This window comes from Micropterus salmoides, unplaced genomic scaffold, assembly GCF_014851395.1.
Source record: "Micropterus salmoides isolate LMB-PRFRI ecotype aquatic unplaced genomic scaffold, ASM1485139v1 Ms_hic_scaffold_17, whole genome shotgun sequence".
Classification (NCBI taxonomy): Eukaryota; Metazoa; Chordata; class Actinopteri; order Centrarchiformes; family Centrarchidae; genus Micropterus; species Micropterus salmoides.
Genome location: NW_024040817.1, coordinates 32,455,461 through 32,469,940, shown reverse-complemented (window position 1 = coordinate 32,469,940; position 14,480 = coordinate 32,455,461). Strand labels below are relative to the sequence as shown.

Genomic DNA, 14,480 nt, shown 5'->3' with positions numbered 1-14,480 from the left:
AGAAAATATTTTAAATTTTATGTTTAGAGATTGTGCTACAGTAAATTAAGGACAATACAGTATCAGAAGGTTAAACAAAAAAAAAGATAATTGATAAAATGAGATTCAAATTAAACCGAATACAACAAATGCTAATCAGTTGAGAGAAAGCCTTAAGAATAGGACGACCACTGTGATTTAAAGGAGAATATTGACTTTGCTTGCTATGAGATCCTAAGGCAGGGTGATGCACAGCTGAGCCACACAGACGGCAAATGCATGGTGGCCCTCATGGGACTGTGGGAACTTATTGCCCATTGTCACATGGCACAAATAATGTACTGTGATGATTGATCATTGATGGCAACTACATGATGGCAATAATAATTTATGATCAATGGCTCACTGCTGGGTACATGATCAGTTTCTCCCTCCGTCCTGCATATCCTGTCTGCTGTGTTTGTTACAGCTGCTGACTGCAGTGGGAGCAGCAGGTTGACGTGCTGTCCCCACTAGCATGTCCTGGATGCTCTCCAGATGCTTCTGTCAGCTTTGAAACCAATCTGACTATGGTCAAACAGTTTCACTTCTACCCTGAACCTCTCCTTGAAGCTATCTCCTGGTCCTGAAATTTGAAATACATGAGGCAATAGATATACAAAAAATTACTGGATGGAATAAACAACATATAAACAACATATAAACAGTACTGCTACTTGTTGTAGGACAGTTATATTAACTTATAACAACTTTATTGTTATAGTACTTTCATAAGCAAAGTTACAAAGTACTTAACGGTGAAACAGAGTAAACCATAAAAATGCTAAAATAATTGTATTTCAAGGAGCATAACACAGAATGAACAATAAGGAGCATACTAAATAAAACTGTATCAGTCATGAGTAAAGAAAAGGCTTTCTGATAAAAGTGAGTTTTAAGAAGTGATATAAAAGATGCTACCAAGTTAGCTAGCCGGAGATCCTCAGGCAGGGAGTTCCAAAACTAGGGGGCACGGACAGATAAGACCTGGTCACCTTGGGTAACAGAGGGAATTGTTGGAACAGTCGTTCCACCAATCTAGAAGAATCTCATTTAATTTGGCAAGAGAAAACATAAAAGAAGGCCCTCTGACCACACATCTGTTACTTCTAGGCTGGATTGCTACAATTCCTTATTCCTTATCAGTCTGTGTATCATGTCACGATCACTCCTCAGAATCACGCTCAAAGTTAAAATAAACTAGAAATACTAAAGAATTTAAAATAAAAACAATTTAGCAAGTTATTACATATCTTTTGTCATGTTCTCTCCTCTGCAGACCTCCCAGGAGTTTCTAGCCCAGCTGATGTCTAAACTTGGAGGTAAAAATCCAGAGGAGACAGGTGGTTTCCAGGAGGCCCCGCTGGCATATGACGCTGTGTGGGCTTTAGCCCTGGCCCTCAACAAGACTGTGGGGCCCCTAAAGGTCAAGGGTCACCGGCTAGAAGATTTCAACTACAACAACCGAGATATCACAGCTGAGATCTACCGAGCGCTGAACACCAGTTCCTTCGAGGGGGTTTCAGTAAGTACAGAACCCAGAGGAGAGAGGAGATGCAGAATGTGAGAAAGGGCTGAGAGTTCTGATAGTAACATGAGACAGAGAGGGACATGAGAAGGATGGAGTGGGATTTTACAACATTTAAATTCTATCTTTTCCTTTCAGGGTCATGTTGTATTTGACGCGCAAGGTTCCCGAATGGCTTGGACTCTTATTGAACAGCTTCAAGGTATGCAACAATATGTCCCTGTTTAAAAGAGAATATATAACATATCTAAAAAAAACACTTCTGCATAAAAAGTTAATAGCTCCTGAATATTTTCCTGAACGCTGGACAATTTGAGAAAAGCCTCTCTCATGCCCCTGCCATATTAGCTTTTATGGCATCAGTGTTTGAAGAAATGTAAAGAGATTGGAGAAATTCTAACACCCGGTTAAAGCTTGAACATTCGTAATTCAAATGCGTTCAAACCCAGAGGCATCCTGTGATGTGTGATTAGCTAGCAAATTAGCAAAACATTTACCCAGGTGGTTGATTTAGTGCTCTTGTTTGCATGAAATCAAAGTCCAGGCTTGATGTGACAGATGAGATGCACATTTTCGACCACACAGAGTGACTTGGCTGCAGTCTGACGGGCAGTCACCACCATCAGGTCAATATTTTGTTGTACAGTATGAGTCTTAGGCTCCATCCCATTTCACCACTACTTAGCCCTACTTGTCCCAATTCTTGTTGCGATAGAAGGGTAGGGGGAAGTGGTAGGGCTACATAGCCCTCAAAACTGAGATTTTTCAGAGGCACACTCCAAACGGAGGGCTACGAGAAAGTTCCCAGAATGCAAGTATTTTCTTCATAAAATCTACGGTAACCATGGTTATTCTTAGTTTAATGTCATTTCGACGTAATATGGTTATTTTCTTCAAAACAACCGTAAAAAGATTGGTAGTTCAACCACTAGCATGTTGTCTCAATAGCTAACTTCACTAGTAACGTTAGTTACCTGGTAATGATGCTGTGTTTTTAATTTTTAATTGGTGACTTGTTAGATCGCTTGATGTGTGATATAACGTTACCATATGAGAGAGATTAACATAGCAGCGGACGGCATATTGGAATCATTGTCAATCGTTGTCCTGAAGAAATCCTATAAAAACTTCTTTGAACGTCAGAACTATCGTCGACTACTGATGACGTATCGTGTTCCTGAAGGTTTGTTTTTTCGTAGGGGAATATTCAACCCCTTGGCCATTGTAACTCTATTTTAGGGGCCATGGGGTACACTCGAAAACAAGTGGTAGGGGCAATGGGAATTAGCCTTACTGTAAGTTGCATAGCAGTGACTATAGACTAATATGTTCCTTTCATGGAATAGGATAGAGTTGGCTGAGTGATCACATGGTTATGGTTGTGTCTTATCTGTAGTGGCGTGATGCTCTGGTTGCTCGCTGAGCCTGTGTTTTCTATTCAGTCTGTCTGTGCCTGTGTTTCTCTGACAGTGCTGAGATCTGGGACTGTTTTCTGTATTCTTGGGACTGATTAAAAATAAAGCTTGTTTTGCCGATTCTCTTTGTTGGTGCTGGTCTCGATCATCCCGCAAGGGGAGGGTCAGTAATGAGATGCGGTTTGTTTGATTGTTATTGGAACCGTACTGGCCCTGGGCAGTTCTTTAGTCGAGTCAAGTCAAATGGAAAGATAGACATGGAAATAAAATGCTCATTCAAGCCTCACATCAGCTTCTCAACATAAACGTTAATTGGCTTTGCTGCAGTCTGCAAGTTGTAGTTGTAAGTAGCTGCTGTTAAGCTTTGAAAAGATCAAGGAAGTAGTGGACGTTTGTGTTCAATGGGCAATACAATTATTGGGATGTGATCTGATTCTAAAAGGCAATTTACAGTCTTTGTTAAGAATGTAGTCATGCAACACACATTGTATTTACACATCCACGGTTCTTACTCACAATGCAGATCGGGACTGCCCATCAGGAGAGAAGGAGAAGCTGATTGGCCTGGACTGTCAGCCCAGAGATAAAATGGGTAAATCAAAGTGAGCCCAACATGGGGAAGCTACAGTCAATCAGACCTGTAGACCGTCAGCACCCCCGGCAGCTTTTCATACATGATATGATCGCTGCATATCATCACATGCGATTGGTGTCAGTGCTTGGGATGCGCATGACCAAGCAGGGTGGAGCGAAAATGGACCATGCAGGAGAAAGACATTTCTATGTGTTAAGTCTACCCCCACCCCAGCCACCTTTCTGTCTGTCTGTCTCTCTTTCACACAGGAGGGAGCTATAAGAAGATTGGATACTACGACAGCACTAAAGGCAATCTATCCTGGTATGGAAATGACAAGTGGATAGGTGAGGGACATTCAACTTCCTCAGCCCCCTTTTTTCTCTCTTTATCATTGTCTGTTGCACTCCTACCTCCTAATCTCCTGTTTTCTCTCACAATGTCATTCCATTTACTAATTTAACATGATAACCAGTTCAAAGCTGTGACAGCAATGCAATAAGCTGAAGGTGTTAGTTGACAAAGCAAAGCAAAACAAGAGCAATCTGGATGGTGGTGTAATGGGATTGGGCCCCATGACCTTGACTTTGTGGAATGAAATTGTGTTCCCTAATCAGTACACAGAGCTCTGTGTGCATCCATGTCAGTTCTGCCTCCCTGAGCACTGACGAGATGCAGATCTAACAGTGGTTACTGTGGAGAATGTTGTAAGTCTGTGAAATGGAAAACATTTCAGTGATGCAATGGTCAGTTGTAGGGGAGGGGGTATGGATATAGATTGACCTTCAGTTGTTTATTCTGTTTGCGTGTTTGTTCAACTGTCTGTCACAAGTGCTGTCTCAGACACAGCTGATTTAATTTCCTATGGTCCCAAGATGATATCGATGGATTCATGGTGGGTGGGGGTTGGCAGCTATTCCAGAACTAAACAAGGTGACACTGCTTACTGACTGGCAGAGGGGGCGGCAGGATTTTTTGAGGATATAATATTATATTGTCATTGTTATCACTTTGAAGGACCATACCAGTGCTTTGAAATGTCCATTTAATCCCTTTATCACAAATTCCATTTATATATATACTATAAATTCTCAACTGGTCTCACAATATGATTCAATTACGATTATTCTGCCAACAATTCGATTTGATATCATGCATCACCTCTAGGGGTGGGAATCATTAGGCACGTCATTACGATTATGAGAGCTACGATGCAATTGTGAAACAAATAGGATAAAGATGTTCTTTTCTCACTGTGTGACTACTTGGTACTTTTAATGATGCAACCAAATAGGTAGTAGTGACATGCGGCTATTTAACATTTTAACGTTTAATGTAGCTAACATTACATGGCATTATAACATATTACAGCATTATTACTGACCTCTGTTGCTGCTATTTTCATTTCTGATGCTGCTGTTATTATTATATATTCATATACGGGTTGAACTATGCACTTTACAATGCTCTAGCCACACCACGTTCACTCCACCTTTTTTTTGTCCTGTCTAGTGTAGTTACATGTCTTGTCTTGTAAGTTGATTATTGTAATCTTGTATTGAGTAACAAGGACTGCGAAAAATGGCATTTTGTTCATTCTCAATATACTAAATATGTGGCTGAATGAATATAAACAAAATTGAACCAGTAGCTAAAAAACGTACTGTTAGCTTTCCTGCACAGCAGTTGGAAAACAACAGACAGAGTTTAAGTAACGGACACACTGTGACCTGCACTGTACATTTACTGCCAGACAGAAACTTAGCGCTCACAGTTTCCTCTGCTCACTTTCACCCTCACTTTGTGTGACCTGTCACATAGATGTCCGTTGAAGAATGAGTAGAGGACACTAGCCAAGCCTTACCATGTGAGTGAAAATCATGTGAAAGTAGCTGCAGTCATTCATTCAGCAGCTGCCGTGTGCCAAACAGGGAGAACACAACTCTGTTGTGTGCACATCGCAGACAGTCCGGTGCTGCACATCCACATTTCAGAGTTCCGCCTTTTTCATTCTGTCAACATTACATTATCAATTAACCTCTGGATAATCGATTATTGAAATTTGGAAATCAATTCAGAATTGTCCAAGTCCGCATCGTGATGCATCTAAGAATCAATTATTTTCCACACCCATAATATTTTGTTATAATTAAGTAAGACATTTCTCTGTCGCCTGATCGCTTCCTCCATGTTTACCTGTTCTCAACATAACACATCAACATAATGCACTTGTCTACAGTACTAATGCTATCAATATTTTCTACTTTGAGAATTTACAATAATTTAAAAGACCATTCCAATGCTGCTGAATGTCCCTTTACTACCTCCCAACAAAGCACGTGTATTTTAAGTAACATTTTATGTACATTTTCCAAAGCGTACTACATTTGTTGGATTGTTCTCCACTCTAAATGACCAAAACTTTTTAGTGATTTGAAAGTAGCTTAACATAGGAATAGATATTGCCTTCTTCAATCCCACGATCACAGCAAGCCATCTCCCCATCAATCCTCTGAAAACTAAGCTGCTAATTGTCAAGTGTTTGTCAACATCTCAGCTGTGAAGACATGAGCCAGGCTGCAATGTCCCCTGTTGTTTGACGTCACTCTCGTCTACTGTCACTAAAAAAGCTGTAAGCAGTGATACATTGCTGGCTGTGTGCCAGAAAATATTTTTTGTAACCAAGTCAACTGACTCTCACTCTGGAACGCCAAGACTCATGGGAGGGCCGGAGGAAGTGCTACCTCCTGTGTTTTTGGTGTTTGACCTTGCGCTCATGCTGCCTGAAGCTATCTGGGCCATCTGGACTATGTTTGGAGGTCAGCAGATGCTTTCGGACAGTGGATGAATAGAGTTCTGCAAGTATGACAGCCAGTCACCCTGAGGTACTCATCAAGATGTCTTCCTTCCTTCCGCCGCTATGGTTGGTCAGCAGTGCCCTTCCTCTCGGTGAACACCAAAAATAGCCAGGGTGATGTGACAGAATTAGGCCTCCTCAAGATGACCAGGACTTGGTTGTACACTGGTTGCTACATGCTGATATGTCAAAGCTCTGGGTCCAAGACATAGTAGTTCTCTCCCCCACAATGACGTCACTTTGTGTTGAAAAGTGCTCATTGGGGCTCAGATTAGGGGTGTGAAGAGAGACTTAGCTCGCAAGATATCGCGATAGGCAATAATAGGTTCAAGAGAACTAAATGAAAAGATCCTTAATCAGTGTTTCAACGATATCCACAATGCCAAGATATATAAGCGGGGTGTCTGGGGGGATCTCCCCCAGGAAATTTTGATCTTTATAGATCTTTAATTTCCTGCATTGTGGTGAAAGTTTCTTATATAATTTATGGTGGAAATGTTTTTATTTATGTAAAAGGAAACACAAAATTCAGGAAGCATATGACATTTTAATATATATATATAAATGTAAGTCAGTACAGCTCTCAGTCATTCTGTGCTGCATTCAGATCTGTTTCTTCTGTAGATCATCCCTACTGAGTCAACACATAGTTGGCCAAAAAGAAACTGTGTCCAGAAGTTGTTAAATTTTAGCTTAAGTGATTTTTTTGTTTTGGACAATGCACATTTGTTTCTTCTATATTGTAATTGCTTTACGTGTTTTCTTAATGTGCAAAGAAACCTTTCTATTTGTTATTTAACTGCAAGCTATATTTCAGAATGTTTTTTTTAAAACAAATTATGCCCTTTCAAAAAGTGGTGGGGACATGTCCCCAGCGTCCCCAGTGCAAATGACACCTATGCTCCCCCAACTCCAACTTATCTTCTTCTCTTACCTTGTTTCTTCCTTCTCTACTTCCTCTTCCATTCTTTACAATCCATTCCTCTCTAATCCTTGTTTAATTCTTCTCATCTCTTCTCTTCTTTTCTGTCTCACTTTTATTTCACACTATTTGTTCACAATCTCTTAAATTCTCCTCCCTCAATCTTTCTGTCTCCTTGACAACCACTGCTGCACTGCTGCCTCTCTCTCATATTGCCTTGGTAACAATTATGGGGCCAGTCGCCATGGTAACATACTGTCCCAATTCCACCATCAAGGGCAGGGAGAGGTATTAGTGTTGGAGAACACATTTTCCTGAAGGACACTCGCTTACACCCCACCCCCCCAAACCACCCAAATCCACACCCAAACGCACACACACACACAAACACACACACACACAGTGAGAGAAACATTTCATGGAAAATGCAGAAGGAAACAGGGACAAAACAATGTAGTCTTTAAAAATGGAACTCATCAGAGTGTGGCGAACACTTTTGTTAATGCCGAATATGTTGCAATATATCTTTCAAGGTGACAGGAATAACAGTATTCAGCCATGCTAGCCGCTTGGTAAGGCTGTACTTGGGCACAGCGGTGCTTTGAGCTAAATGCTAACATCTGCATGCTAGCATAATCACAATGACAATTCTAATATGCTGATGTTAACCAAGTTCACCATCTTAGTTTTGCTTGTTTGACAAATTGAAATTTTACTTGATGGTGGCTCTAGACAGGGATGAAAGTAACAAATTACATCATTACTCTTATATTAAAAAAAGTAGTTCTGTCTGTGTCGTGGTGAACAGTGTGAGAAAGGAACAGAAAGATGTAAAATCAGCAGCTGCAGCAGAGACGAAACTGATGTGCTGATGTGACGCAGGTGGGCACGTCCATGTCTTCAGAGGTGACACTTTTGAAAAAAAGTGTTATATGTCACTGGCCGAGTGGTAGTTGGTGTGTTGGGGGTGCAGGCGCAATCTGGCCGGGCTAAGCAAATTGTTATCAGTATAAAATTTCAATATATATCTACAGAAGAGGATTAGGGCCACATGTGCATTAGTTCTGAATTTAAAGTCAGAATTCTGAGTTTAATCTCAGGGTTCCTAACAGTGATCGGTCGAGGCAGATGGCCACCCTCCCTGAGTCAAGAGTCTGCTCGAGGTTTCTTCCTGGCCTTTGTCTCCAAGTGTTTGCTCATGGTGGAAACTGCTGGGTCTCTGTAAATAATATTACCGTCAGGGTTTAAGGATTTCAGGTCTTATTTAGGGGTTTTTGGTTCCACGTCCTGTGTTTCTACTGTTCTGCCTTGTTGATTCTTGTGATGATTTTATGTATAGTTCAGTTTTCACCGTCCCTGCTCATCCCGTCATGTCCTAGTTGATGTCTTAGGGTGTAATCCTGGTTCTGTGTCTCAATTCTTAGATCTAGGTACTAGGTTTTTTTTTTGCCGTTTAGGTTTTATATGCATTTGGTGTTCTATTTCTTCCATCCTGGTCTGTTGTCATTTGTTCTGGTCTTAGTCCTCTTGTCAGTCTGTTTTGTCCATGTCCTCTTCTCTTTCTGCATTTTAGTCTTGGTATGTTCAGGTGTTCATCTCGCATCAGGTTACAGTGTGTCTATGTGTGCCCTGTTTGTTCTCTGTGTCTTGCAGTTTTCTGTTTATTCTGAAGTTGTCTGTGTTTGCTGTCTGTGTCTAGTTTCTCTTCCTGTTCTGATTTTTACCTTTTTGTGTCAAGAGTGTTTGTTCGTGCCTCGTGTTCCTGCCTCACTTGGCTGCTTTTGGATCTTTGTTTCACCTTGCTTTTGTTGGATTCTGTTTCCTTGTGGATTAGTAAGTGTAATGTATGCATGTGCTGACCTCTTTACAATTCTTAAATGCTTTTAGGTAATGCTGGCTATCAGTAACATCTCACAGATATGCATGCGTTGGTTTCTGTGTGCTTTATTTCAGAAATAAGAGAATTATGCACCACTATGCTTTACTATTTCCATTCTGCGAGTAAAGAGCTTAAAGGTTCTATGTGTAACTGTCAGAAAATCCTTATTAATGACACCATGGCCGTTAACTGAAATGCATCCTGTTGCTTGTGCTTGTACTCTGCAGGCTTGAGCAATCATACAGGGCAAAACAGTAATGTGACAAACTGAACGAACACTGAATGCTGAAAAATTTTAAATAACATTACCATCTGTAATGTTCCTATATTATTGGTTTATTATTAGTTTGGACCATTGGCTCCATGGTACTGACAAGCTTGCCGTTTGCAAATTAACCCATCAGCTAACACTACGAGGCAACCAATGCCATACTCATGCCACACAGCCAAGCCACAGTCAGCTGGCCAACCCCAGTTTAGCGTAGCCTAACCTTTATCTGCAACTGTGCAGAAATACTGGCCTACAATAAGGCCTATTCATATGACTAGTGAATGACAAATTATGAGTGTTTTTGTGTGTGCTTTCCTACCATGTATTCAACCTGCAAACCCTATTTAATTCTGGATAATGTCAGTTTCTTTATCCTTCAAATGTAACTGTTAGTCAGTGCTGGCTGGTAGCTGCCATTACTGCTGGTGGTTTTATTAGATTTATGGATAAAGGTTAAATTGGTTAGCATATTTGGTTCCGTTGTTAAAGTTGACATGCTTTCTAGCTTATTTTTTTGCCGGCATAGGTTTATGGTTTGTGATTCCAGCCTGGCCAGTAGCAATGGCTTCACACGTGTGTTGAGCATTGTTGAGAGAGTTTGATAATAGGGGTGTGAGGAGATCTCGTGCCTCAAGATCTCACAAGATTAAAATATGACGAGATTTCTTGTCAGGCAATGACGTAATACACAGCAGAGTATAAGGCAAGTAGACTTAAAAAGTATTATGAATTCAGATTAAATGATGACGTTAGTTTTATGTTGATGTTGTTTTGTCAGAACAAAGAAATAAAAGAGAGACTGAATTATGACTCAGCAGGGATGATATTACATGAGAAAAGTTGATCTACAGGAGAAACCTATCTGAAAACAACACAGAATTACTGAGAGCTCTGCATTAGATTCTGTTACATTTTGTGTTGTCACCTACAACCTGAATTTTGGGTTTCCCTTCACATAAATTAAAACATTTCCACCATAAACTATCACAGAAACAAACTGTTAATATGCTTAAATTTTTTTATATAATTCAGCATGGAAGATTTCTTAAAATTAGTGTTAAAATTTCATGTCTTCTCATGAACCTAATATCATGTCTCAACTCACCTCATTATACCCCTATAGGATAATCATGAGTAGGAGCCCAACTGTATGTGAGTCAAACACAGGCTAAATACTGGCTAACGGTACTGCTTTACTTTGCTAGCATTGTCACTTCAAACACAAAAGAAGACTTTAAAAGAAACAAAATAAAATACTGTAATGGAATACTCCCAAAGTAGATCATTAAAACAATTCAATTCAACAATTCAATTTCAATTTCAATTTTATTTATATAGCGCCAAATCACAACAACAGTTATCTCACAGCGCTTTTCATAAAAGAGCAGGTCTAGACCGTACTCTGTGATGTTATTTACAGAAGCCCAACAGTTCCCACCAAGAGCAAGCACTAGGAGACAGAGGCAAGGAAAAACTTCCTTTTAAGAGGCAGAAACCTCGAGCAGAACCATGGCGCAGGGTGGGCGGCCATCTGCCTCCACCGGTTGGGGGTGAAGGAGAGAGAGAGAGGGAGAGGGAGAGAGAGAGAGGGCAAGAGAGGAACAGAGAGAAAAAGAGAGGGATGGAAGGAGAGAGAGGGGAGGGAGGCAGCACACACAATATACACACACAGATGTACAGACAGTAAAGGTGATGTTGCTTTGGACTAAATGAAAAATGGTATAGATATTTATTGTTTGTGTTAATGATGATAATCGTAATGTTAATTTTTATAATAACAATAATAACAATAGGACTAGTAACAATAGTTGTTGCAGCAGAGGGTAGTAAGGTACTATGAGCTCTTTAAGATAAGATGGTGCCTGACCATTAAGAGCTTTGTAGGTAAGAAGAATGATTTTAAATTCTATTCTGGATTTTACTGGAAGCCAATGCAGAGAAGCTAAGACAGGAGAAATGTGATCTCTTTTCCTGGTTCCTGTCAGAACACGTGCTGCAGCATTCTGGATCAGCTGAAGAGTCTTAATGGACTTTTTCGAGCAGCCTGATAATAAGGAATTGCAGTAATCCAGCCTAGAAGTAAAAAATGCATGGACTAGATTTTCTGCATCATTTTTAACCAGGATGTCCCTGATTTTCGCAATATTACGTAGGTGAAAAAAGGCGGTCCTTGAAATTTGCTTAATGTGAGACATAAACGTCTTGATCAAAGATAACTCCAAGATTCCTCACAGTGGTGCTGGAGGCCAGGGCGATGCCATCAAGGGAAACTATATCTTTAGATAATGCGTCACGGAGGTGCTTGGGCCCCAGAACAATAACTTCAGTTTTATCTGAGTTTAACATTAGAAAATTACAGGTCATCCAGGTTTTAACATCCTGAAGGCACACTTGAAGTTTAGCTAACTGATGAGTTTCATCTGGCTTGATTGATAGATATAACTGAGTATCATCTGCATAACAATGAAAGTTTATGGAACATTTCCTGATAATATTGCCTAAAGGAAGCATATATAAAGTGAAGAGGATTGGTCCGAGGACAGATCCTTGAGGATCTCCATGATTAACTTTGGCGTGCATGGAGGACTCATTGTTAACATGTACAAACTGAAATCGATCTGATAAATAGGACTTAAACCAGCTTAGAGCGGTTCCTTTAATGCCAATGAAATGTTCCAGTCTCTGCGATAGGATCTGATGGTCAATGGTATCAAATGCAGCACTAAGATCTAATAAAACCAGTACAGAGACAAGTCCTTGATCTGATGCAATAAGGAGGTCGTTCAAATAAACTATTGCTATGTAGGAAGTCACACAGCTGTTTAGCAACTGCTTTCTCCAGGACCTTAGAGAGAAATGGAAGGTTAGATATAGGTCTATAGTTTGATAAAACATCCAGATCAAGTTTGGGCTTTTTCAGAAGAGGTTTAATTACAGCTACTTTAAAGTACTGTGGTACATAGCCTGTTGATAGAGATAGATTGATCATATCTAGTATAGAAGTGTTGACTAAGGGTAAAACATCTTTAAGCAACCTAGTCGGGATGGGGTCTAAGAGGCAGGTTGATGGTTTAGATTAAATTATTGAAGTTAGTTGGTAAAGGTTGAGGGAAGCAAAACATTCTAAACATATATCTGGTTCTACCGCTGTTTCTAAGGTTCCTGAGTTTAGAGATAAGTTGGTGCCAGTTAAGGGCAGGTCTTGGTGAATTTTGTTTCTAATAGTTAGAATTTTATCATTAAAGAAGCTCATGAAGTCGTAACTACTGAGAGCTATGGGAATACTTGGCTCAATAGAGCTGTGACTCTCTGTCAGCCTGGCTACAGTGCTGAAAAGAAACCTGGGAAAACTAGGCAAGAAGTAAAACACAGAGAAGAACACATTAGTGTATGGCGCCATGTCAGTCTGTCATACCAACTAGATTATCGCTGAAAATGTCCTGGGAAATGATCTTGAGAAAAGAGTGGGAACTCTCATAATGTTGTTACTACTCACTGTTCAGAAGCAGATGTAGAGATTTTTGTTCACAGGGCATCCCTTATGTTATACCATTCATGATTAATCATTTCCACAACTTCAAAAGACTCACTGGAGCTCTCACATAACTACAACAATATGACAGAAGGCATAGGGCCGCCCCATCTCTGTGCCACAGAGGCATGCCTATCAGAAGGTGATAAAAGTTTGGGCAACTCAGTGTTGGAATGTTGCTCAGGCAACTTCAGCCCGGCATTGTGCACGTCCTTGTTACAGTCATACAGTATAGTGGCATCAACAGACAGTGGACTAGACGGCAGACAGTTTGGCCAGTGGGCTGAATGACGGCTTGGCATGTGGCATGTCCCTGGTGATTTCTCAGCGGTGGGCCAACCTTCAGACCAGCCACTGCGTAGAGTGCTACGCAAAGCTGGCTCTGTGAGTGAAAAGCCGTGTGCTTGGGTTAGCCTCCACAGTGGAGGGATCACTTTAGGTGTTGTCTTTTGTTAGTGTTTAATATAACTCCCCTAGTTAATTAGTACATCATTATTGCCTTACACATTTGTGCACTTTCCCCTTTTGAGAAAGTAGTTTTTGGTTGGTTGTTTCAGTTGTGAATTGTAATAAATATCCTTATTTTTGTTTGCACATGATTCTGGGTTCCTGTCTACTTTAGGTTGGTTATTTACTAATACTTAATCAAATGATCCATGTACAGATGTCTGAATATGCAATATCTGGCCACTGTATTGCATCGTTGATCCACTCGAATGAGGTAAGACTCATGGGGCGTAATGGCTGATTGTTCAACCTTCTTTTGTTTTTAGGGTATCTCGAATGTTCTGGTTCAGGAAAGTGTTTATAAAACACTGGATTGTTTAATATGAAGTGAATGCATACAAACTTCAAAATTTTAATCCAAACAGATGTCAAAGTGTATTGACATCTATAGGATCTTTGGTTGTCAGTCCCCCCAAGAAGGGGCCATGTGTGCTGATCTATGGTGGATCCTCCCGCAGTGACTTCTATGTTCACTTGGGAACTTTTGCCTTTTAGTCGTGTGTGTGTATGTGTGTGTGTGTGTGTGAGGCCTTTCTGCTGATCCCTGATGTGACTGCAGAACACTGTCAGTTCCAATGTTTACAACTTTTAAGGAGTGTAGTGGGACAGGAAAGCTGAGTGGACTGCTTATGTTCTGCTCCAAGAATGAACGAGCAGAGAAGTTGAACCTAGAGCAGACTGAGGAGGATTTCGCAATAACAAACACACTGTGATGGTGGTAACTCTCTCCAGAAGACAACGTCAACATTGCTAGGTAACGTATGCAGCTCTTTTTGCTGTGGTGTGTATGTGGCTGCGTCTGCAGTGGAGTTTTCATTGTTTATACGATTATAAAGTGGAAAAGGCTTATCACAGCAGTGAAAATGCTGTGCAGGAACACTGGATTTTCTTACTGTATATTACTCCAGTGATGAAAAACATCTGTCATAGCCGTATTAAGTGCTTAAATTAGTATTTTTCAACCTGGACCCTTTTTT

General features: G+C 40.4%; 1 protein-coding gene across 2 annotated transcripts in view; it reads left to right on the top strand.

Moving 5' to 3' along the window:
- gabbr1b (gamma-aminobutyric acid (GABA) B receptor, 1b) overlaps positions 1-14,480 on the top strand; it is a 128,217-nt gene that overhangs the window by 77,122 nt on the left and 36,615 nt on the right. For both annotated transcript variants that reach the window (XM_038725333.1, XM_038725335.1), the window contains exons 10-12: positions 1,298-1,543; positions 1,685-1,748; positions 3,805-3,882. In XM_038725333.1, coding sequence (XP_038581261.1) covers positions 1,298-1,543; positions 1,685-1,748; positions 3,805-3,882 — 388 coding nt within the window. The remainder of the gene's footprint in view (positions 1-1,297; positions 1,544-1,684; positions 1,749-3,804; positions 3,883-14,480) is intronic.